The sequence below is a fragment of the Halichondria panicea genome, chromosome 16 (assembly GCF_963675165.1).
Source record: "Halichondria panicea chromosome 16, odHalPani1.1, whole genome shotgun sequence".
Lineage (NCBI taxonomy): Eukaryota > Metazoa > Porifera > Demospongiae > Suberitida > Halichondriidae > Halichondria > Halichondria panicea.
The window spans coordinates 578,392-602,186 of record NC_087392.1 but is presented as its reverse complement, the minus strand read 5'-3'; the positions used below and the strand labels follow the sequence as shown (position 1 = coordinate 602,186).

Below are 23,795 nucleotides of genomic sequence, written 5' to 3'. Positions count from 1 at the left end.
ATCTTATTTATTATGACGTCACTCACCGACACCGACACCGACACCACTCCTCTGACACCACTCACCGACAAAAAGGGGTGGGGCTAAGCTATGAGCTGGAGTTCACCTGATAAGTATTATAAGCCATGGCACAAGTAAGTCTCTCAGTAGATCTATTAAAATGTAAGCACATTGTATTCTTCTACACTGACTGAGTGACCTCTGATAGTAGCCAGCTGGTTTGCACTCACTCACTCACTCTCCTGCAGGTGCACGAGTTCAAGGTGGTGATGACATGTGAGGGTTGCTCCGGAGCAGTCAACAGAGTGTTGGGGAGAAAGCAAGGTGAGTTATTATAATAGAGCCTGGGGGATTTTCCCGAAACAGGCCTGTCTTGATAGCTAACTACAAGTGCTCGTATCTCCGCAATCATTATTTATATAACCTCTCGATGTGGTAATCAGTGCTTGCTTTGGAACGAACATTTGGGAAACGATTGTTTCTAACTAGGACCTATAATATGGTACATTATAAGCAGGTTTATATGTTAGGGCATAGGGCAAGTTTACATTTCAAGTTTAATATGAAGACAGCTATATAGATAAGCTCATGCATGCATTCTTTGTTTCATGCAGAGGTGACCAAGACAGAGATTGACATGGAGGCTCAGAAGGTGACAGTTGAGTCCACTCTCTCAGCTGAGGAGCTGCTCGCAATCCTCAAGAAGACTGGCAGAGAATGTTCTTACATTGGCATCAAGCAATAAACTGTTACTGCTAGTGATAATATTAAAGTTAAACATGCTACTAGCTCTATATATACATAATATGACTGTTAAACAGTATATAATTTCAACCCTAGAATTATTGTTGCATTATTGCTTATATACATGTAGCTCTGAAATTTAATGCTAAAATAAGAATTATTGTTGCACAAATAGAATAGAGAAAAACACATTATCTGTTATGTACAATAGAGTTATTGTGGAGGTCCACCATGTCCAGGGAAGGGTTGCCCAGGGGGAGGAGGTGGCATGCCCCTATAGCAACGAGAATGCAATGCTAACAACACTGTCACAGACACAAGTTTTGTAATGTACCTTGGGGGGAAGGGTGGGCGCATGAATTGGCCGTCTGGGGGCATCATGTGAGGCGGGGGTGGAGGCATCACTGAGAAAGAAACGAGACTCAATTAAAGTAGACATGACCGAATACTTACTGTGCTGTGGTGGAGGTGGGGGGCGGAACCACGGAGGGGGTCCAGGAGGGAAACCTTGTGGATGTTGACCCGGCATCGGTTGACCTTGTGGAGGGTGAGGGGGTTGACCTTGTGGAGGATGAGGGGGTACACCTTGTGGAGGTGGACCTTGTGGTGGAGGTGGACCTTGTGGAGGGTGAGGGGGTGGTCCTTGTGGAAGGTGATGCTGTGGAGGTGGTGGCTGCATTGGTGGACCGGAAGGCTGTGAAATTGGTGCTTGCAGAAGAGGAGGAGGAGCGTTGCTGGACATCTGTTCCGATTGAGGGGGTGGCTGTGAGGATGGTGGAACTTGTGGAGCCTGACCTTCTGGGACCTGACCAGCGGGTGGAGCAAGTAGTGAGGGGCGTTGCTGCATGGAGGAGGGTGAAACAATCGTAAATCTATAATTATACTATACCAGTACAACAACACACTTGTTGCTGCTCCCCTGAGTGTGCCTGTGCCTGAGGGTTGTTGAGAAGAGGTGGGCGTGGTGCTTGCTGTGGTGGGGGTGGTAGGAGTCCCTGTGGAGGAGGTGGCATCATGGGGTGGGGGGGTGGTCCACCCATCATCATCATCATCATCGGTGGTGGGTGACCATGTGGGTGGCCATGCGGTGGAGGGTAGTGTCCACCGGGAGGAGGTCCGCCCATCATTGGTGGAGGCCCTGGAATATCACAATGCATACATGTGTACAACAACAAAGTGCAAGTCATGTCACTCCCTCATATTTACCTAAACGTGAGTTCTATTTGAAAATTGGAAGAGCTATATAAAGGCCAGGCAAAAGTGGTTAGCAAAACAAGAGCGCTAAAAGAACCACACACAAAACAAATAGTGATACTTACCCATTCCAGCCATTCCACCCATTCCAGGATGCATTGGCATGAAAGCTGGAGGAGCCTGCATCGTTGGCATTACCGACATTCCAGGCCTGATGGGTGGGGCATCGGCAAACATCTGGTGAGGCCTGTCCATCTGAGCAAGAGGGTTCTGAGCAGCAAGCATTCTCTCTGCAGCAGAGCCATGTCTTTCTCCTTTGGTGTCCTTTTTAAATGCGTACGAGACACTGATGATTCTGTTACACAAATGCTGGCCATTCATGGCGTCCATTGCAGCATCACTCGCATCAAAACTGGCAAAGTTGATGAAAGCAAATCCCTTAGAGTTTCCAGTGTCCGGATCTCTCATAATCTGTAGAAATTACCAAATTGCTCAACTTATTTGAGAAGTCCTATTTTAAAAGAAAATCTGTTGATCTCTATCGCATGATACTACTATAACTCTGAAAACTCTTGGGACTAATTTTGAAAACCAATTCGGCAAATACTTTTTGACAGCGATAAGCAAAGAGCTTTTCTCACCTTTGGAGTTTGCAGGATAACCCCAAATGCACTGAATATGTCGTACAAAAGTTTCTCATCAATCTCAGGATCAAGATTCCCAATGAAGACATTGGCACCAACGTCCAGGCTTTTCATATTTGAAGCAGCCTGAAGAAAATGAAAGGCAGTGAATGAAAAGATAGTCAAGTGTGCATGTGGTCGTACCTTGTTCACTCTGATGGGTTTTCCATACAGCTTTATCATATTCATGATCTTTATTGCATAGTCAGCATCTTCTTCGCTCATGAACTCTACGAACCCGTAGCTCTGATGCGACATTGTGATCCTATCTTTAGGCATGTGCACGTTCACTGTGTGTACAGGGTGGGTATATTAGCTGTGTGTCTGTGATGTGTGTGTGTGTGTGTACCTACCAACAGGACCAGCCTGGAGAAAGAGTTCCCATAGAGTAGGTTCAGTCACCTTGTCATCCAGGCCACCCACGTACACAGTGGCGTCTGAGAGGAGAGGAGACACTTTAATAAGCTCTAGCTGTACACAAACTGGTGATTCTCACCCTGATTCCTTTCTTGAATTGGTCCAGCAGCCATGCCTTTATAATTCTAAGAGGAGCAAACGTCTACAGCACATGGAGGGTGCGCAACAATTTGTAAGTGAGGATGAATTGGGGAGGGCGTGGCCAGACTATTGGGTAGGAAGGTCGTTGGTGGGCCAGTGGGTAAAGCAATCGGTTGAAGATCGAAAGGTTTCTAGTTCTAATCTCATCAGTAGCAAAATTTCTAAGAGTAGTTCAATCAGCAAGTTACAGTAGGTTTCTTCACCAGTAAAGCATTAATTAACCACAACAGCTGTTGGTACCTGAATAGATAGAGTTTCGAAAAAAATGGTTGTGCAAAATGGCAATGGCCTAAGAAAAAATATGTATGATCGAATAGTTTCGAATTCAGCCTCTTCTCAGCCTTCACTCTTTTTTTACGATAAATAAAAGATATTTCTTTTCCTATAATGAGACAGATGGTGGTGTTTGTGATCAGAGGGCCATACCAATCTCTAGCTGGCCAAATGACAAGTTAATTACAATGTACTAAGGTAAATTGATTCTCCTCCCCTTTTTGACCACTACACCTCACCACCCACGTGGACTACAAGTGCTGTGTCTCTGTGTAGTTCATGGTAGTTGATGTAGTTGCTAGTGATGCCTCTAAATAAACCCAAACCCAGGAGAAATAAGAATATTGAGTGTCAGCAATTCTCCAGAGATGTTCTAGTCACCTGGCAGGAGAGGTTAGAGCATGCCTCTGAGCACAAACAAGGTAGAATGGTTAGAAAACTACCATAAATATAAACATAAAACTACCAAGTTGTACTTTACTCTACATGTATATGGTTGCATGCTGCAGGTTTCCTGGAGTTATTCCAAGCATCCACTCAGCAAGGGCAGCTTTCAGCTCTTAAGACGGTTAGTAGTGAACCCGCATAATTACACAAGTTGTTATTGACTCCCCCCCCCCCCCCCCCCGCCGCCGTAGATTGGGCCGAGTCTTGCCCAACCCATCCCTGCTCGTGATACTGAAGCTGTACTGTGTACACTAGTGGAGGTGCACTCGCAATGTGCCTCCAGGCATCCACTACAGAGAGCTATTGCAAGGTACTGCAGTATCAATAGTTTCATCTGCTCCTGCACTCATACATACTAACGAATTTTTATCCTCAAATTATGATTGTGATTTTTATCCAGCCTCCTGCAATCTCAGTCAGTTGACGACTCAATCCGATTGGCCGTAAAAGAACACATTGGTAAGACACTGGAGACTGTATTGGGGGCAGCTGGCAATGGGCCCATCGACACACAACTAAAGGCTGTACACTACTTCGAGGTCTTGATGGAGAATTTCCCTCTTGGTCTGGAAACCGTTGAATCACACCTCCCATTAAGTCAGTTAATGTAAATTTGATAATCAATCCTCTCATTTTTCTCCCCCTCTAGTGCTACATTTCATTGTCTCCATAATGGTATCTTACAAAACTATCCAACAAGCACAAAGGTACATATAATAATCTCAAAGATACCAACACTATGCTTATGCTAATAATTTTATTATTATTAAAAAATAATAATAATACTTATAACTTCCCCAGTGCTTCCATGGCTGTACTGCTGGCACTTATCAAGACAACCACTTCATTACTGCTCAAGACATCGCTACGGCTACACCGCATGCTCACAGAGGACGTTGAGGAGGTGTGTTGGCCGAGGGACTGTCAGGAGAAAGGGAAATGGATAGGAGAGAAATTGGCTTATCTGATCATCAACTCGGAGGAAATTTTGGCAAAATGTGTGTTGAAAATTAAGGATGATTTTTTATTGTATACTGTATTCTGCAGCTGATTCGATGCCTCACGATATGACTGTGTCAGCTGCTATGTTACTAGTAGCAACGCTCAACATCACTCTTGGACTGCTCCCCTCGTTCAGACAAGACCACTCTACACCATCTCAACTAGTCCACAGAATCCAACGCTATTGGTTATCATTCTCACCCTTTGCGAGGCTCTCTCTTTGTCATGCTCTGTTGGCCAAGTTGCCGATCGTAGTGGTGACCAACGTGGAGCTGGAAGAACAACCATTACTAGTGGCTCTGTTCCAGCACATAACCACTCTCTCTAACAGGTACAGTCGTCATACGTATGTACATACAGTACTAACAAGTGGATATGGATTCAAATATCTGTCCTTTCGTGTAGTTTGTCTGAATCCAGTTCAAGATACATTGCCTCACGAACATTGGCATTGTGGACAAGCGTTGCAAGGTGAAGTCTCAAACACACCATTTATTTAACGGGCAGCAACTTATGTCCTCCCCCCCTCCTGCCACACGCACACAGGGAATGTGTTCGTGGTACAGAGGCTGGTTCTCCCCTCTCTCTCAGTCTGGCGCCCTCAGGCCCCATCATGCAGACACTGCTACAGTACATATGGTCACTGTGGGAAGACCCCATTGATGTGAGCTGTTGGTACACACACTGCACATATTAACTCTTTCCTTGCAGGGCATCAGGCATCAGTGCAGAGACATGTTTGAGAATATCATCAAGACCTATAAGCATCTACAGCAGTCTGGTGAGCAGCCAGACCTACACAGTCGTACTGTACTAAGATTATATACCGTCCATAACCCACTCCTCCCTCGTCAGGTGACTTTCTACTAGAGCTGGCAGAAACGCTCCTCTACACAGACGCCCCCACACGAGGACGCTATATTCTCCTGTCCTCTCTCTCCCCTCACGTGCCCCCTGAGAGTATCCTCCGAGTGTCACCACGGCTACCACAACAACTCATGGCCATCATGGGACACCAGGCACTCGCCTGTCATGTAAAAAACAGTCGTGTTATATAATTACTATATATACAATCTCTATCATTTGTTGTCACATGACAGGCAGGTGACTTGTGGAGCCGCCTGGTTGCTCTCCATTGGTCAAGTGTGGTAGGTGGTGAGAAAGAAGAGACAAAATGGAGTGAGGTGAGAGCCATTATCTTACAATCTAACTGTGTGGGAGTACGCGTGTTCAGGTCTGGTTGCTGCCGCTAGTCTCTACAATGTGTGGCGAAGACCAACTTGCATTGAAGCACATCACACAGGTAGGTGGGGCACTTGTGCATGGGTGTGGTTTCATATACCCTCCAGCATTGCCTGCCCACTCTCTTCCAATGCTCCGACAAATCTCTACACCTCGTCATGGCTCAGTTCAAAAACACACCTGAAGATTGTAAGTCAAAAGAATGGCAAGTTTTCTCCACCTCACACACACATACTTCTATGCAGCTGGTCCCAGTAGTGTGCTGACTGCACAGCTGGCTTGCTTCAGGAGTGCCAAAGCTTACCTCAAAGAAGGGCTAACACAACTTGAACACCTCTACTCGCCAGAAGATATCTTCAAGAAGGCCATGGGACATGCCGATGAACAGGTAACAAATAATAAATTTGTAGCTGATTTTTTCTAACTAATTATATGCAATAGGTTCGTCTCTCAGCACTGGGTCTTCTGTGTGAGAGTAGGCGTACCACTGAGGCCCCTCAGCCACACCTCCTGCCACACCTCTTCTCATTCCTGGAGCTCAATGCCAACAGCCAGGCCCCAGGGTTCAGGTACTCCGTCCTCACCTCGGTTAAAAAGGTGTGTGTGTGGCCAGACAGAATAATTCTGATTAACGAATTCTGATGGTCCAAATTCAACGATTTTAGGATTTTCTGAAAGCTTAGAAGGAGCCCGTTCAGATGGTATGCTCAAATCTCAAATTTAAAACAGGCCATAATTTCCAAAAATACCATGGGCTATAATAGCCCATGCATGGTATTTTGTCAAAAACAGGCTCAAAATTGATTTTTGATTTTAACACATCATATGAATTGCCTCTCTCTAAGCTTTCAGAAAATCAGAAAATCAACTTTATTGGACCAACTTAACTAAAGTTATGGCCGTTCAAAGATACTCTTATTTAACATATGCATACTCTATCTTGCTTGCAGCTATTCATTCGGATTAGAGACAGCTGCTACACATTGTCCAAGGCCTTTCAAAAGAGCCGTGGCCGGAGTGAGAATCCAGACAAACTTGTGGCAAAATATCAGGTAACTTTAAACTGAGAGAATAGACAATGAATCAGGGCCATCTTTCCCTTATATCGTGATAGGATTTCCTGGGGGTTCTCTTGAAACAGCACTTTGGTGTACTGCATCCGCTGTCCTCGTTCCAGAGGAGGCACTTTTCCCTTTCCCTCCTGCAAACAATGTCCGTTATTTTCTCCCCCGTTCAAGACACAACAATCCCGCCCATCTTTGATTTCATCGTGGCCGTGAGCGGAGAGCATGCTCGGACATTAATCGAGTGTTTGAGGGATCCCTTTGATGCCAATCGTGTTATGTGCCTGGAGCTTCTGTACAAACTGGATACAGCTAAAATGGGCTTGAATGCAAGTCAAAGACGTTTTATATAAAAGTACTCTGAAGTTGTTAATATCTCTCTACAGGAACCAGACTACTTGCTGCAGTGTGTACAGTCATATGTGAGTCTGACATGCAGCCCCAAGTCAGTCAACTGCACCTCAGCCTCTTACCTTCTGAAGCTACTCACTCGCATGTGTTGTATCCAGTTCAACACCATCCTCTCACAGCAGCTGGGTCTCCAAGGTGACTAAATTAATACATTGTAGCTACTCTTTAATACTTTGCTATACTTGTATAGCTCCTCTGTTGTCCACTGGGGAGGACCCTCTCATTACAACCCTCCTCCTCTTGTGTCAGCTGCTGAGAGATCACATGACATCAGCCAAAGCAAACCTCGTACAAGCCTCCATTTCCTCTCCAATGTATGGTCTTCTGCAAAGCATTCGGACATTACTAGAGACACTGAAACCCACCGCAGCTGCTCGAGATGTTGTGAGAGGGGTGGTTGATATTTGCGTTCAAATCTCTGCAGTTGTTTCACCTGTTGTGTGCAGTAGCAGTCCGGAGGGTTTCCTTCCCTCTCAAGAGAAAGAGATTGGTTTGCTGTCTCAGAGTACAGTCGGCAACGGCAATGCACAGTCTCTACTTCTCTGTTGTTGGCACTCCATGAAAGAGATCAGCTTGCTGCTTGGCTTCCTTGCAGGGGAGCTCCCTGTGATCAGTGACACTAACGAAGAAGGCATGCTCTCACAACATCAAGTGAGTGCAAACATTTTAACGTTAACTAAGGTGCCTGTTAATGGTTTTGTTTGAGCCACATTTCAATCCTTTTTATTCAGGTTGAGATGATATCTGAAGTGTTCATCCATCAGCTTACAGAGGCAAGGCACAGAGGAGCCTTCGAGATAGCGTACACTGGGTTCTGTAAACTCTGTCGGTGTCTCTGGTCCAGTCCCTACCCTTCGCTATCCAAGAAACCATTGCTATGGATTCAAGACCTACTGGACTCCCTCCAGACCAGCTCAATGGCCAGACTGCTCTCCATTACCAGACGAAGTGCAGGACTACCATTCTACGTGCAGGTGACATTAATCGCTACTGTAACAGTACTTGTCAATGCATTTTGCTAGCTACCTCTGATTTCGTTTGAGTAAAAAAAATTTTGTGAGATTTTACATTTTTGTACTCTTACCGCATACATGTACGTACAGGCCATTTTGACCTCTGAACCTTCCTACACCGGTTATTCGTGTTTGAAGTACACACTACAAACTCTGCTCAAAGTGGCCAGGAGTGGGCTCTCGTCTAGCGTAACCACACCCACTGATAGCCCCCTCCAGTCGGAGCCGGCTGCTGTGCACGCTCTCAACATCCTCAGGTCACTGTACCGAGAATCTAAACTGGGAGATCTTGTGGTACCCTTCATACCAGAGGGAGTGATGATCGCCATCGAGGGATTCTCAGCCTCTCTATGGCCGGTGATTTCATAGTACAGTGTATGTTGCAATTACGAATAAACGGTTATGTTATGTATGTGTGTATAGTTTGTACCATGCACTTACATGTAGTTTTCCTGTTTACATTCTCTGTATATAGGTGAGGAATTCGTCTACCCTTCTCTTCAGTGCCCTGTTCTCCCGGGTGTTTGGCGCCAAGCGTGTGCAGGACGAGCACTCTATGGAGAACAAGATGACGGCTAGAGAGTTCTTCACACGTTTCCCCGCTCTCTACGACTTCCTCCTCGATCAGCTACGGAGCAGTGCCACCGAGCTCCTCAGCTCATCTGGGCAATTACTTCAGCCATCACTATTTCCTTCTTTGCTCCTCCTCTCACGTCTCTACCCCTCCCCCCTTGATAATGACCACACCCCCTACTCCCTCCACCTATTCATCCCATACCTACTCACGTAAGTATCTTGGGAAGTCGTTTTTTGTCTGTTTAATAATTATGTGTAAAGTATGTTCATTAAACGGTGTACACGTACACTTAAATATTGATTCATCTTTCTCCCCCGCCCCCTCTCCAGGTGCACCAGATGCCCAGTGTGGAAGACCCGAGTGTTAGTGTCCCGTGCACTCTCTTCTCTCACCACACCCTCCAATCTCCCCCTCCTATTGACGGAGCTGTATGATCGACTGAACATGGCCGACCAGAACTGCCTCCACGGCTCTTTGCTGACTCTGAGGCTCCTACTCACAGAGAAGACAGAGCTGTTGTGTGCTATTGGGGAGAGGGCTGGCTGGATGCTGGACACTCATCTGGAGAAGAGCTACATTGCTTCAATGTGAGTGCATGCATGCATGATGCTCAGAAGCTATGATGAAATCATCTGATACTGCGTGATGTACATGCTTAGTTGCAGTAAATATCTTTCAACAGCCGTAACTTTAGTATTATTGATCCAATTTCAAAATTTTTAGGATTTTCTGAAAGCTTAGAAAAATACCTTTCAAATGATGTGTTTCAATCCAAAATTTTGTTGGGGCCATAATTTGTCATTTTTCGGCCTTGGACCATGGGCTATTATCCATGGTGTGGCCAAATTGGGAAATAGTTTTATCGCTCAAATACAAACTTTGATGACACCATTTGAAAGGTCGCTTTCTAAGCTTTCAGAAAATCAAATAAAAATTGCATTTCGATCAACGGAATTCAAGTTATGGCAGCTGAAAGAGTCCATTGATTAAACCAATAATTTTTATTGATTACGGAGGGGGGGTAGTTGAACGGCCATAATTTTAATGCCGTTGCTCCAATGTCAAAAATTTTATGATTTTCTAAAAGCTTAGAAATAGACCTATTATTATTTCCAAAGGGAAATACTTTTATCTCTCAAATATGAAGTTTGACGACACCATTTGAAAGGTCTCTTTCTAAGCTTTCAAAAAATCATAAAATCGTTGAAATTGGATCAATGATACTGAAGTTATGGCTGTTGAAAGATATTCAACTCCTAGTACTCCCATGCAAGGCACCTCATTCACACACTGTATACATGTTTACTTGTGGTTGGCTGCAACCTGAAATTTTAGCTAGTACTGTACAATACTTATTATGTACATGTAGTATGCGTTTTGTTCACTTCCTTGTGTTCAATCCATATTGTTTTCTCCAGCCACAATCCTTGTGGTCTGACTGCCCACCTCTACCTGGACATTCTTCACTCACTGCTGGAGCTGACCACTCCCACCCTCCCCTCCATCCCTCAGCCACAACTGGACACAGTGAAGACACTGCTCTCATCTTCCTATAAGCATTGCTTCAAGACTTCCAACAACGATTTGTTTTCGGCCAACTTGACAGAGGTCCATTTCAGGTTGCTGCTACTCTCGGCAAATCATTACGACAAGTTTAAGCCTGTTTTGATCGATTCTCCTAACCTTGAAGTGAATGAATTGCTTTGTACAAGTATTACCACTCAGAGCAGAGTCTTGCGTCAACATGGTCTGAAAGCTCTCTGCTCTGTGAGTCGGCCGCTCACTGAATCTGATGAGAGTCGTGACAGTATCATTGCTCGTGTGTTGGAGCTAGTGCAGCTGGAGACTGACTCTGAGACACTGACAAAGGTGTGGGTGTGCGTGTGTGTGTGTGCGTGGGTGTGTATGTGTGTGTGGTGTGTGTTTGTACATGTAATAATTACTGTGATTGTTGTTGAACATTTTCTAGGCTTACCAGTTTTTGGCTAAAGATGTCATCCCTCAACAAGACGCTATTACCAAGGTGATACATACCTATTGGCGTATGTACAATGTACGCTCACTTGTGTTCTCATTATTCTGCAGGTGTTCCCTATCGCTCATCAGCTGTGCCTCAAACCCACCAATACCCTGGAGCTCAGACTAGCTCTTATACAGTTTATCAGCAAGGCTGTCTCTGTACTTGCTCTAAACAAACAACAAGTGTGTTATTACTACCACCTAGCTCCCCTTTTCTATCCAATGCTTTCCTCGATCTCTCCCTCTTTCTGTCCCACTAGTACTATCCCTCTCTTAGGTATACCTTCAATGTCGTTTTTGTCTGTACCCAGATTCTTATCAAGTGGATTTCTTATCTGAAGGAGGTGAGTGTCCCCACTCAACCATTTGAGATACGACAGTGCGTTGCCAAGCAACTGGCAGAGCTGTGGGTGTGTGCTCTCGGTGACTGTGCTCCTCTTGTTGTTCTTTGTAACCTTATTGTGGCTCTGCTTCAAGACTCGGACGAGGATGTACGCACGCAAGCAGCCCAAGCAGTCACCAAGATATTGTCAGGTACACCTGTATGTGCTTGTAGATAGATATTAATTTCCCCACAAATTATTTTTACTGGAGTTTACAAAAGAGCACACTGAATTGGTAGTATACATATTGTATGTTGTCTCCCTCGTTAAGTATTGCCATCATGTGGCGTATGTTCCACTACAGAAGGTACTAGTGACTGTGAGAGTATGCAACCCTCCCAAGCATTGAGGATGTTCATCTCTCACGCTCTACCAAAGTCAGAGATCTCTTTTGACGTCCTCATCTCACTTCTCTCCTCACTAGTTGAGGAGGCCACACTATTATCAATACTCAACAAGCACACCTCTACCAAAGACGTCCCCTCACAAGTGAACAATATCCTGTTCGACGAAGACCCTATCAATGACTATGCCGAGGACGTTCTAGTGATGCGATTGGTTGTGAATGCGCTAACGGACAATGGACCTTTCTCTGTCACTCAGTTGAGTAAGCTAGCAGACGTGTTACCGAATCTTGTGGATGGAGGGGGGAGGGACAAGGGGAAATCCCCGTGGGAAGATCTGGGCATGTTCAAGACTAAGACGAAACTGACAATACTGGCACCATTGTTTGAAGCAGTCAGGCTGTGGATTAGCAAAGAGACTTGTACATCAGCGTTATCAGAATGTTTGTGCTCCCTGGATGAACTCTCGTTAGCTTGATTAGCTTATTATTATTTTCTTACTCACGCATCTCTTTATAATTTTACATGTTTACAAGAATTTCTTGGTGAAAAAATAATTTGGGGTTCATTGACTTCAGTAATTATAAACAAAACAAAATAATGCATGAAAACATTATAATAGCCAATTAAGTGTTTAGTTTGTACGAAAGTTATCTTTTCTTTGTCTCAGTCTAGCCAGGACCTCAGCCGGGGGGGTGTGGTGTGGTAGCCCTAGGGCATCTTTAAGTATATCAGAGTCAGTCAGCATGAAGGGGTTGTACTTGAGCTCCTCCAACAAAATGGAGGGCACCTGCAGACCGAGTGTGTGCATGTTACATGACGTGTGCACACAGTGTGTGTACTTACTGTAGAGAGCTTTATGGATCGCTGCTGCTTTACCCATTGCCACTTCATCTGGAACGTGTGTGTGTGTGTGTGCATGTGAGGGATAGTGGGTAATGGTGGCTCATTGATATTAGCATACCTGTACAGGAGTATAGGACGGCAGCAGAGAGGATGCAAACTTGACATCATTGAATGCATACTCATGACCTGAGAACACAAAAAATTCAATGATCGTACCTCAACCATAGTTTGTTAAAGAAGGTGTTAAAGTTATAACTAGTCAAAATCTGCCAAAAACAAAGGCTAGAATGAGCTGTAAAATGACAGTAGAATGATAACATAGCTTTGGTTTTTAGGCTTTTAAAGACACCTCTTTCCTTACCTGGAAACAGGAGTGAATTGCTAGGCAACTGCTGTATCCTGTTGATGGACGCAAGCATTGTCTGAGGTGTTCCCTCAAACATTTGACCTGTGTATAATTATTAGTATGACAGGCAAGCACATCATGTGATTAGCTCACCATTCCCGGCAACAAATATTAGGTCTCCAGTAAACACACACGGAGGTTCACTCTGCAGCACGTACACCACATGACCTATTATAGCAGAATATTAAATTAATTAGAAACAAAGTATTTGATTACCAGTGGTGTGCCCAGGAGTGGAGAGAACATCGATTGTGAACTTGCCGAGCTGTGTCAAGAAAATTAGTTATTTGAGGATGTACAATATAAAGTCAGACCAGAATTCACTAGCCTTTATAGTATCATTATCCTTCACAGGGCTAGATGGAGGGGAGAGAGGTTACATTGGATAGTTGCTAGGGTCGTGTCACTTACTGTGTTTGAGCTGCCACGTTCTCGTTGGCTCCACCGTACACTTGCAGGTCCGGATACTGTCTCTTCAGGAGCACATTACCTCCCGCATGGTCCCTAAGAGGAGGGGGGGGGGCAGGTCTTCATAGTGAGAGTAATTCGTGTGTACGTAATAATAATGCATGCCAAAAGTGTGTTGCAAACGCATACCAGTGCTTGTGAGTGGTCAAAATGGCTTTCAAGTTTATCCTTTTCTCCACGACGTATGTCTGCATGGGACACCATTACACACCACAACACTTGGTCTATTATATCCCCTAGGCTACCTTGATTGCCCCAGGGTCCGCTGGGTCCACCACCACTGCGTCCTTACTGGTCAGGTCGATTATAAAGTACGAGTAGTTGTCACTGAGAATGGGAATGGGGACCACCAGCACACCTGTGGGTATGGTATCGAGACATTACTGCATACAGCAAATGTTTATAAAATACCTGATAAAGGTGTCGGCTGTGCAACAGAGTGAGGGATGACCTTTGACTTCTCCTTGTTCAGGGATCGGAGGTGGAATGCATAGCCCAAACGTGTCGTGTAGAGCCAGTATCTAAGCACACGCACACACACAAGATTAGACGCAAGACGATTATAGTTGATTTGCACCAAAAGGACTTATATAGAGCGAATGTTTAAAACTTACCCAACTGGGAAGAGGAACTTTGTGACTGGTTTCACCCAGTAGGCTGTCGTTTTTCTCAAAATGAGCAATGCTACAGCACACACAAGAAGTATCAGTACAAACATCTCTCTGCTCTCTAGCAATTTCAGGTAAAGATCATCCAGCCTATTAATTTTAATGATTATCCCTCAAGGTTTTGCATGTTTTGCATGCCATCCAGTACAATATTAAACAAACATAGTACAATAAATAATGGTTGAAAACAACAACACTAGTACTATTATACAGATACACACACAATCACTCTTCCGGAGTCTCCAGTGTACATGTACATTTATGGAGACACCATCAATGAGCACAGTTTGTTGGCTGTGCCAGGTTGGATATGGTGATATCTGCAGCAGTCCCAGGAAGGGGCTAACCTCATCCACCCTGAGGAAAGGAGAGACAGTCAGATAAAGATAAGGGGCTTAGAGACACTATTAAACATACCCCTTTGTTTAGGTCCACTCCTATGTCACCGAAAGTGGTCATCCGAGAGCCAAACGCAACATGAGTAGATCGCTGCAGAGTACACATACTGCAGTCAATCAACCATAGTTCCAACCACATGCATTACTCACAGATGCTTGAGCTTTTCTTTGATCAGTTTCTCTCCGGTCAGCTTTAATCTGAGAGTAAAAGGTAGATCTTGGGTATACATGTATGCTATTGGTGATCTAGCTATAGTTATAATAATAAAATTTACAAGACTTAAATACCCGTTCAGAAATTCTCTTCTTCTCTAGCTCGGCATGTTTCATTTGCTCTCTCATTTCTCTCATTCGTTGTTGATAAGCATCTTTCTGAATCTCAGTCTGAGCAGTGCTTGAGCTTGTAGTAGTTTGAGGTGGGATAGATGGGGGAGGGACAATATCCAATACACTGTAGAGTATGAAAAGTTTTGGATAATTTTGGCTACAGTATCAACAACAAACGGGTGTACCTTTGCGCTTTGGCAAGAGCAATTAAAGCATCAGGAAGAAGGTCGTCTGAGGGTAATACTATAGTTCCATCAATCTGTATGGGAATTGGTGTAAAGGAGTTTAATAAACTAGCCAGTACTTACCTGTACCCATCCGATAGCCAGCATGAACTCCTGAGCACTGACATATTTCCACACTTTGGTACTGACAGTCTTATTAGAGAGGATCAACTGTCGATATCGTTCTTCACCAGGATGGTCCAGAGCATTCCTGTGGAAGGGCAGGTACGTGTGTGTAGTGTTCCAATACAGAGCTAGAGGTATTGAATAGACTCACTGTACAATCTTTGTCAATGTTTTAACTGTTGCTAAAGAGTCCTCCAGGGATAGTGACCCACAGAGAAGCTCCAAATGACCATCCAAGGAGCTGTTACTCATGGTCCAGCTTGTAGTAGCTTTTGTGTATATACAGCTCAGCACCTTTACTTTTTTGTTCGTCCACAACCATGAATGTCATCAAATAAAACAATTATTTTATGTGCTGATTAAGCGTTCCTGTCCTGTTGCCATGATGTCATGTAGCAGTAAATACATGTGACTTCTTTTTTTAGACCACCTTAGTTTCCACATTCGTCTTCCCTCTGTGCATGTCCTTTATCCATGGCCAGCAGCACAAGTACAAGACCCAATTCTTCATCTAATAAAAGGTAGTCTAACTTGTATTATTTATTTTGTTGAGCTATAGCTATCAGACCATTATCTATCAGACATAATATTTTTGATGTTGTTTAGTAATTATCAACTGTCTTTTTTATACAGAGAGGCTGTCACCAGTCTTACTCGGTTGTATTTTATTCAACTAACAGAAGGATGTAAAAGCGAGGGATGTAACAACCCGTACTGTGCCACTGGGAGTGGTAAACCTATCGATCAAAATCAAGCTGCTGCAGTTGCTCTTCAATATGCTGTCGGTGGCAAGAAAATTGAACTATGTGTACCAATGGACAATGTCAGTAAAGCACCAATTACAATGATAGAAACAAACTCTCACACTTCTTCTAGCTCTAGTGGAATCACTGGTACCACATCAAGAAATGAACCCAGGCATACTCTGGAACCAATGGACGTAGCGGATTCATCTGCTTCCCTCGCTGATTCTAGCGAGCGTAGTTTATCCCACACACAATCTGAACCATTCACAGATGCATCCAGCTCTTCAGAACAAGTAGGCACTGCCGCAAGTAGTACTTTGGTTCTTGTAACCGAGAGAGCTTCAAATGATGATTTATCCACCAGTGAACCACAAGCTTCTTCTTCATCGACAGAAGAGATCCAGGCATCGAGTAGTGATGCGTCTAGTTCATATGGAGCCCCCCTCGCTACCGCTACCAGCTCTTCTTCAGATATGAACCTGACAACTTCCGATTCCATCTCTTTGTCCAGTGTAGACGCAGACAACATTGACCCAATAACCTCTCCACCAAAACTTAAATTCTCAAGCTCTACGCTATTTAAGTCACTCGGACCAGAAGGTATGTATGCTTTATCTAGCGTGTCTTTATAATCTGGAACATGCATATTGTATTTGAAATCAGATTTTGAATATAAATATGCAAAATAGCTGTTGAGTATGCATTTGCTTCCCCATACAGATACTCCCTACCTAGATGAGGCAGTCATCAGGGAGTGTATTGATAAAGCCAAGCAAAAAGGTGATCCAAATTATCGGGATTTGTCGACCAAGATCTGGATAGTGTTCAGTAGTATAGAGTCCCTCAATAGAAGTTTCGTTCTACCTGAAAGCGACAGGTCAGAGATCTGTAAGAGTACGGGCATCCATGTTGATCTGAAGGCAGTACGAAGAGCCTATGCCACCTTGTTTGAGTTGGCCCTCGATCGAGTCACTAATACAATGGTGAATGCTATTGACATGTATCGCAACACATTCCGAATGGGCTCCCAGGGCAATCGCCCCCTCAACCATCTCGTCATTCTCATGGAGAACCCTCTACTACACAGTCCAGAGTTCCTCAAAGCCTTCCCCAAGATCCTGCAGTCTGTGGCTAGTCTCTCCGTCCCTGACATGGCGTTGCTGATAGAGTGGTACTCACACTATTCAACTGAAGAGCTCACAGACCTTGTCTCCTCCCTGCAGCAGCTTGTCACGATACAGCTACTCTTCTCTGATGACAGTGAACACACTCGGCACTATATACCTCAGTCTGACTCAGCAGTCACGGCCGCTTCAAGTGCCCTCACGGTCTTCTACTTTGCCAACCTACTGAAAGCAAAACAAGAGGGAAAGATGAAACTGCTCAATCCTTCTCTGTTGAGTGTGGCTGCCAAACAGAAAGCCGATTTTATGCACGAAGAGGAAACGCCGTACGAGCAGCTCTTGTCCAAGTTTAAAGTCCATCCCGCCCTTCTTGTATCGCCACCAATCGAACTGAGTGAGTTTGTGAATGAAGAGCTGAACAGTCGAGTCAACATGATGCTGGACTATCACCGAGATGCAAGAGATGCAACCGATGGGGCTGAATTCTCATTCATTCGAATCCCCTTTGTGCTGAACACGGCCAACAAGATGGAGAAGATGATTCGAGACAACCTGGTCAACATGTACAGCGAGAGACACAGAGCTGTGATCCACTCCATTCTGACTGGGGTTCCTGACATACCGTTCCTACTTCTGCGAATCAACAGGGACAACATTGTCTCAGACGCCCTAGTACAGGTATGACTCTACAGTGTAGGTGCTTTCAATCCCCTATGTACTAAGTATTATTTTGCATTCCATAACTAATATCCATTACATGTGTATACAGTATGATGTCACTGTTTTAAATATCGGTATGCTGTCACTCTTTCATCTTTGTCTTGCAGCTGGAGGCAATTTCTGACCTGAATCCGATTGACCTCCGCAAACAGTTGCGAGTTGACTTTCGTGGAGAGGAGGGGATTGATGAGGGTGGCCTACAGAAGGAGTTCTTCCAGCTCTTGGTCGAGAAGCTCTTTGATCCAATGCACGGTACATACGTAGTCTACATCAGCAGTGATAACCTTATCGTAAAGTCAGTGTGTGAATTATCATTTTTCAATAATTATCGTCTTATAATACTTTTAATTATTGTCCCTTGGTTGCAGGCATGTTCCTGTTTGATGAGTCGACACGTCAGCACTGGTTCAATCCACTCTCGTATGAGGGGGAGCAGCAGTATCGGCTCATTGGGATCCTTCTGGGACTGGCCATCTACAACAATGTCATCCTGGACATACGATTCCCAATGGTCATCTACAGAAAACTCATAGGCTGCCCTGTCGCCTTCGATGACCTCTACTCCTCACACCCAGTAAGTTGTCTCGATATGCAAAAACTTTTTGTGCGTGTGTGTGCGTGTACGTGTGTTTAGCTTGACTATTTCGACCTTGCAGCAAATTGCGAGCAGCCTCAAGTCCATGGCAGAGTTTGAGGGATCTGAAGAGGAGTTTAAGGAGACATTCATGTCCAATTTCCAGGTCTCCTTCTCCGACCTATTTGGTTCAGTACACACTCAGAACCTCAAGGAGGGTGGAGATGAGATAGCAGTCACCAAGGATACTTGTCAGGTGGATGAACAGCATGTAGCAGTTACCGAGCCTATTGTACATGTTATCCACATTGTATGCTGCTTTCAAGTGTGTGGACGTCTACTTTCATCTATTACCCACCTTTCATGCATTAATTTACCATCATTTTTATGTTGTCTCCAGGAGTATGTGGACCTGTACACTGAGTGGCTGCTCAATGAGAGTATTTCGATGAGTTTCAATGCCTTCAAGAGAGGTTTCGACCTTGTCATGAGTCACACATTCCTAGCCGACCTCTTCACTGCTGAGGAGGTGGAAATGCTCATTTGTGGTTGCCATGTGAGTTACAGTAACCCCCCCTTCCCGAAATGCTACACTAATCCTCAAGTGTCCCACACTATTAGTGTTGACTACATGTAACTTGTGTTAGGAACGTTGTCAAATTTTTCAAAACAAAAAGTAGCTCTTCGAGTCTAACAATAATTATAGTGTGCTTAACACAAATTGTCCATTTTCAAAAAGCGAGGGCTTAATTAAGTGTTTTCGGAGCTAATTCGAGAAGCCATAACTTGTGTTGCGAACGTCCGATTTTCAAAAAAATGTTGTATTTAGTTGCTCTTCGATAGTGCTACAATATGGTGTGTTTAGATCAGTGATTTATTTCAGGCCCAAATTTTTTGTTTTCTGAAAAAAAGCGTGGGCTATTAGTGGGTGTTTTTTCTAAATCTAGCCTATTTTTAAGAGCTAACTTTGATGATCCATAACTTATGTTAGGAACGTCCAATTTAAAAACAAAAATATGCTCTTTGATACTCTAACAATAATTTATAGTGCCAGTGCTTAGATTAGTGTTTATTTCGGCCCATAATTATTCCAAAAAGCGTGGGCTAGAAGTGGTTTGATCAGGCCTTCATGATTCATTTTAATATTAATTTTGGTAAGGTAGCAGTATCTTTCCCACAAATACACTTTTTAAATTTTGCTTTTGTTTCCAGGAATGGGACATTGACGCTCTGGAAGACAGCACCCGCTACGATGGGTTCACTCCAAGCCACCCTGTCATTGTGTAAGCATTTGCAATCCTAACGCACAAACCACATGTACCCTGCTCTCATGTATTCTCCCCTACTCTCTGTGCAGTAACTTCTGGCAGATTGTGAGGGAGTACTCTGAGGAGCAAAAGAAACAACTGCTAGCCTTCATCACAGGCTCTGACCGCATCCCTGTTGGAGGGCTGGCCAAACTCAAGTTAGTCATTGTCAAGAACGGCCCTGATTCAAACAGGTGAGTGTCACTATTACCAATGTGTCCTATGATGTCATTAATGTGTCTCTGTTTCAGACTTCCCACCGCACACACATGCTTCAATGCTCTGATGCTATGTGAGTACTCAAGCAAGGAGAATCTCAAAAAGACATTAACTATTGCTATATCGTATGCTAAAGGATTTGGTATGATATGAGAGCAGCTCTCTACTAGTCTACTGATTCACTTATATACCCCCTTGTAATCATGTGTTCATACGTACTGTTAAATAATTATGCTGTTGTTTTATAAAATTAATAATAATTATTATCAACTATCATTGAACATGAATAAGAGCGATACAATTTAACACAACAACAAAAGCAACACATAATTATACCAACAAAATAGACATACTACAGTCACTATACTGACACAGCGTCTACAACTTTAGCTACTTTTCTCTTCTCTCTGAGTCCAGTTTTAGAACACTGCATTTCGGCCCAGCTCACTGGTTCTAAAGTCCCCCCACTTTCACTCAGGCCCACAAACACCCCCAGTTCATTCTCAGCTGTTGATAGCACATACTGGTTGCCCTCACCTAGTGAGATTACTCGAGCGCGAACCAAATCACCAGGTCGGAAAGAGTTGAATATCACCACAGAGTCTTTCTCCATCTCTCGTACATCGCTCTTTCGAATGACTCCACTCAATGGCTGTTGTAGAACTGTTCCTTCCACACTGATAATGTTCACTTTGGCTTGACGCTCATTTATGCTGAATACTTTGCAGATGACGCGAGATCCCATTATGGGTACAGACAATGTTCTTTGTTTAGTGCTGACTACAGATATTAGTGGAAGCTCTGCTGCTTCAACTGGTGTCTTTTTAATTTCAACTTTGCCACAAAAAGAGGAGTAGATGTTTCCATGTTTTGTGTATGTTCCTGTTCCAGGTTTGTGGTCAGATTCAGGGCACAAGAAGTCTCCAGGGATCACAAATTGATTTTGTTTCGCTTTCTCTTCTTGATTTTCCATTAATAGCCCTTTCTTAACTAGATATAAAATTATATAGCACTGCACTAAACGTCTTTGGTGCGCCACATGGCGAGGACTATTCTAATTAGAGCGCATTTATTCTATTTTGTGCACACCTAATCAAGATCACCATAGTAACCAACCATTAGTGTCAGACAAAATGGCTCAGCATAAGTACGACATGCTGACAGTTCCTACAGCATCAGAAGTGCCTGGGAAACATCACCCGTGGTATGTTCTCTGATATGCTTGTCTGTAAAGGTTATCATGCCCTGTAACTATTGGGTAGGTACAAAGAACGATTGAAACTCAAGTTTATCAACACATCCAAACAGACTGCAGCTCTGAATGGCCAGAGGTGGACGTTTGTAGCTAATAATACTGACGATTTCAGAACAGGAGTGCCTTGCAAGACCCGAAACAATCACATGATCAAACATGATCGTACGAGCGCCCTGCCCCTCATCTCTAGTTCCTCCACCACATCCTCACAACACTCTCAACACTCTCAGAAATCACTGCGACGACCAGAACAGAGAATCATAGCAAACAATCCTGGTCGAAGAACGTTATACTCCAAGTAAGATTGACTGTGTGTGTATTGTTGTACAGTATGCAGCCACAATTTGTAGGGTTGGCCCTCGGAAACAAATCCAACAAGAACGACTAGAGAGAGAGAGAGAGGCTATACTCAACCACCCGCTGCAACTCTACCCACACCTGGAGGACTCAATCCCTGTAGAGGTGACATGCAAATAACTGAAATAGTTGTATTAGGGTACTAAAACCTACATGGTGTACATGTACATGATCTCTATATAGTTGGTGGCCATAATTATGCTTAGTACATCTAATTGTACATGTACAATTATATTGTGTGTACAGTGTTACAAATGTATTCATTTCATTGTGTATGCAGCTTCTCGATGGAGTGCTTGGGGTAATTGATCCTGAGATGAAACGTGGTGCCCCCAGCATAGAGGAGGTGAGTATAATTATCACATGGTGGACACCTTGTTAGGAATACAACACTCCTTACAGATCTCTAGCAGTGCATTCGAGTCCCTCCATTCATCACACATCGAAGTAGAAAATGTAGACAAAATGAGTGATGTGTTGTCCTCACCAATGCAAAGCACACAATCCCCGGAAAAGTAGGTCTTCCATCAATAACTTCAACAAAAAGTGATCCTAAATTTTATCACTCTAGGCAACAGCAGGAACAACAGGAGGAGCAGGAAGATTCCCAAGCCTCCAATTTGTACAGGTTTCCTCTCAAGAAGACACAGGAGGAGCATGAGAGGGAGAAGATGATGGTAGCCAATCAGCAGGTGATCTCAGCCTCTCAGCAGTCACGAGTGGACCAGGTCACCCACGACCTTGTGCAATGGATGAGAGATCTGGTAGGTGGTTGTATGCACACACTATACCTCCAGTAGGCTATAGGCTTTCTATTTTGCCCCATAACATGAGTACAGAGAATTCAATAGGTATAGCCCTGATGTTATCATTTCTTTATTGCAGGATCACAATGAGGACAGTGAGGACAGTCAGCATGAAATTGATGAATCAAGGATCAAGAACCTTTTCAGTAGTGACTATGAATCAAGAGTGAGCCACCACCCCAATCATTCCATTCACATTTCCTCCCCTATTTTTGCTATTTACTAAAACAACTATTTTCCCCCCTTCCTCCCCTTTCCCAGCCTGCCCAAACGGCCCCCATTCATGTGGTGGAGCTGGTCAATGTCCCAGCAGAGCTGCGAATGGATTCCAGAGATTACAGTCGTAATGGCTACTCTCGTAGTCCCTCTCCGAGGTACGACTCAGAGAACCAGTACCAGTACGGGGGGACTCGAGTGCGAGGACTCACCTACCCCAGCTCTGTGAGTACTCCACCCCCTTTTCACCTCACTTGAAATAAATGCAAAAAGCAGAAATGCTATAGTAATATTTACCTCAAGTGTACAGAGACAGGACATGCATACTGTATGGTGACCCCACTATGTACACTGTAGCTAGTGGTTGACTTTCTCTAAGATGGTTTGGATTTCAAGTGAGGTGAAAAGGTTAATGAAAGTACTTAGACTTGTGGTATTGTCCACGAGAAAGTTGTAACCTAATTATAGCAGTGTACTGTCTGATGCATTAATTATTGATTCCTACTGTACACAAGTGTGAACATGCATATGTGCACACTAGCTATTGCCATGTTTATACTGCAGGATCAAGAAGAGCCTCGTTATGTGAGGTCCAAGTATGGAGCATGGTACTTACCTGTGGATCTGTGGAGGCTCAGAAATAGGAATGAGGTGTGAGTTACTAATTACCACAAGTATGTTGGTATGCATATCATCCTGCATGTGAAACCTGATCCACCCTAAGAGCTTAATGAGCCATCCACCACTCCCCTATTTTTACAGCCATTAAGAGACCCTGAAGAGGAAGCTATGGATCATGATAGTGAGGAGGCCATGAGAAGTCTGGAAATGGATGAAGCATTGGCTGAGCTGCACGGGGCTAGGAGCTTCAAGGAGTTCATTGTGAGCAAGAAGAAAGGCTCTATGGTGCCCACATATCTCAATAGAGTGGACTTGAACAATCATAGACAGCAACTCTTGAAACCAAAATAACTTGTTACAATTATTTGGGTGTGTTTGTTTATTATGGGCAGTATTGTGGTGATTTGATAGTGTATCTATGAGTATGATTACA

At 44.0% G+C, this 23,795-nt stretch overlaps 8 protein-coding genes across 8 annotated transcripts; 4 read left to right on the top strand and 4 right to left on the bottom strand.

The window, feature by feature from the left end:
* Positions 1–60: 60 nt before the first annotated feature.
* On the top strand, positions 61–921 carry LOC135349675 (uncharacterized). The gene is made up of 3 exons (XM_064548231.1): positions 61–134; positions 249–324; positions 615–921. The coding sequence occupies exons 1-3, from the start codon at positions 126–128 to the stop codon at positions 743–745; spliced, it is 216 nt and encodes a 71-aa protein (XP_064404301.1). The 5' UTR covers positions 61–125; the 3' UTR covers positions 746–921.
* Positions 876–3,304, bottom strand: LOC135349666 (splicing factor 3B subunit 4-like). Its single transcript, XM_064548220.1, has 9 exons — positions 3,118–3,304; positions 2,975–3,058; positions 2,766–2,911; positions 2,580–2,708; positions 2,064–2,409; positions 1,650–1,882; positions 1,198–1,585; positions 1,079–1,148; positions 876–1,018 (listed from the first exon to the last, which is right to left on the bottom strand). The coding sequence occupies exons 1-9, from the start codon at positions 3,149–3,151 to the stop codon at positions 958–960; spliced, it is 1,491 nt and encodes a 496-aa protein (XP_064404290.1). The 5' UTR covers positions 3,152–3,304; the 3' UTR covers positions 876–957.
* A 222-nt stretch (positions 3,305–3,526) lies between these two features.
* On the top strand, positions 3,527–12,526 carry LOC135349663 (tRNA (32-2'-O)-methyltransferase regulator THADA-like). The gene is made up of 29 exons (XM_064548216.1): positions 3,527–3,874; positions 3,962–4,020; positions 4,091–4,209; positions 4,300–4,496; positions 4,549–4,606; positions 4,701–4,897; positions 4,947–5,232; positions 5,307–5,372; positions 5,448–5,565; positions 5,613–5,682; positions 5,757–5,935; positions 6,002–6,085; positions 6,136–6,204; positions 6,251–6,332; positions 6,389–6,531; positions 6,585–6,740; positions 7,094–7,195; positions 7,258–7,536; positions 7,594–7,753; positions 7,809–8,269; positions 8,350–8,592; positions 8,722–8,988; positions 9,107–9,417; positions 9,538–9,795; positions 10,627–11,077; positions 11,178–11,231; positions 11,294–11,410; positions 11,539–11,761; positions 11,915–12,526. The coding sequence occupies exons 1-29, from the start codon at positions 3,757–3,759 to the stop codon at positions 12,430–12,432; spliced, it is 5,445 nt and encodes a 1,814-aa protein (XP_064404286.1). The 5' UTR covers positions 3,527–3,756; the 3' UTR covers positions 12,433–12,526.
* LOC135349669 (probable hydrolase PNKD) lies at positions 12,464–14,431 on the bottom strand. The gene is made up of 12 exons (XM_064548224.1): positions 14,289–14,431; positions 14,086–14,195; positions 13,920–14,032; positions 13,804–13,862; positions 13,618–13,710; positions 13,535–13,562; positions 13,423–13,471; positions 13,300–13,374; positions 13,162–13,248; positions 12,919–12,986; positions 12,801–12,848; positions 12,464–12,744 (listed from the first exon to the last, which is right to left on the bottom strand). Exons 1-12 carry the CDS (start codon positions 14,390–14,392, stop codon positions 12,589–12,591), a joined length of 990 nt encoding a protein of 329 aa, XP_064404294.1. The 5' UTR covers positions 14,393–14,431; the 3' UTR covers positions 12,464–12,588.
* Positions 14,432–14,503: 72 nt separating this feature from the next.
* On the bottom strand, positions 14,504–15,764 carry LOC135349673 (UBX domain-containing protein 6-like). The gene is made up of 7 exons (XM_064548228.1): positions 15,569–15,764; positions 15,376–15,502; positions 15,253–15,326; positions 15,029–15,191; positions 14,891–14,938; positions 14,760–14,831; positions 14,504–14,699 (listed from the first exon to the last, which is right to left on the bottom strand). Exons 1-7 carry the CDS (start codon positions 15,667–15,669, stop codon positions 14,691–14,693), a joined length of 594 nt encoding a protein of 197 aa, XP_064404298.1. The 5' UTR covers positions 15,670–15,764; the 3' UTR covers positions 14,504–14,690.
* Positions 15,765–15,776: 12 nt separating this feature from the next.
* LOC135349665 (ubiquitin-protein ligase E3A-like) lies at positions 15,777–20,383 on the top strand. The gene is made up of 10 exons (XM_064548219.1): positions 15,777–15,938; positions 16,051–16,763; positions 16,884–17,965; positions 18,115–18,259; positions 18,376–18,581; positions 18,664–18,837; positions 18,982–19,137; positions 19,794–19,864; positions 19,939–20,082; positions 20,140–20,383. The coding sequence occupies exons 1-10, from the start codon at positions 15,892–15,894 to the stop codon at positions 20,258–20,260; spliced, it is 2,859 nt and encodes a 952-aa protein (XP_064404289.1). The 5' UTR covers positions 15,777–15,891; the 3' UTR covers positions 20,261–20,383.
* On the bottom strand, positions 20,368–21,184 carry LOC135349672 (exosome complex component CSL4-like). The gene has a single exon (XM_064548227.1). The coding sequence runs from the start codon at positions 21,078–21,080 to the stop codon at positions 20,469–20,471; it is 612 nt and encodes a 203-aa protein (XP_064404297.1). The 5' UTR covers positions 21,081–21,184; the 3' UTR covers positions 20,368–20,468.
* On the top strand, positions 21,181–23,790 carry LOC135349667 (protein FAM47E-like). Its single transcript, XM_064548221.1, has 10 exons — positions 21,181–21,311; positions 21,370–21,660; positions 21,713–21,824; positions 22,000–22,065; positions 22,122–22,234; positions 22,291–22,483; positions 22,605–22,691; positions 22,787–22,966; positions 23,306–23,392; positions 23,504–23,790. Exons 1-10 carry the CDS (start codon positions 21,241–21,243, stop codon positions 23,711–23,713), a joined length of 1,410 nt encoding a protein of 469 aa, XP_064404291.1. The 5' UTR covers positions 21,181–21,240; the 3' UTR covers positions 23,714–23,790.
* Positions 23,791–23,795: the final 5 nt, after the last annotated feature.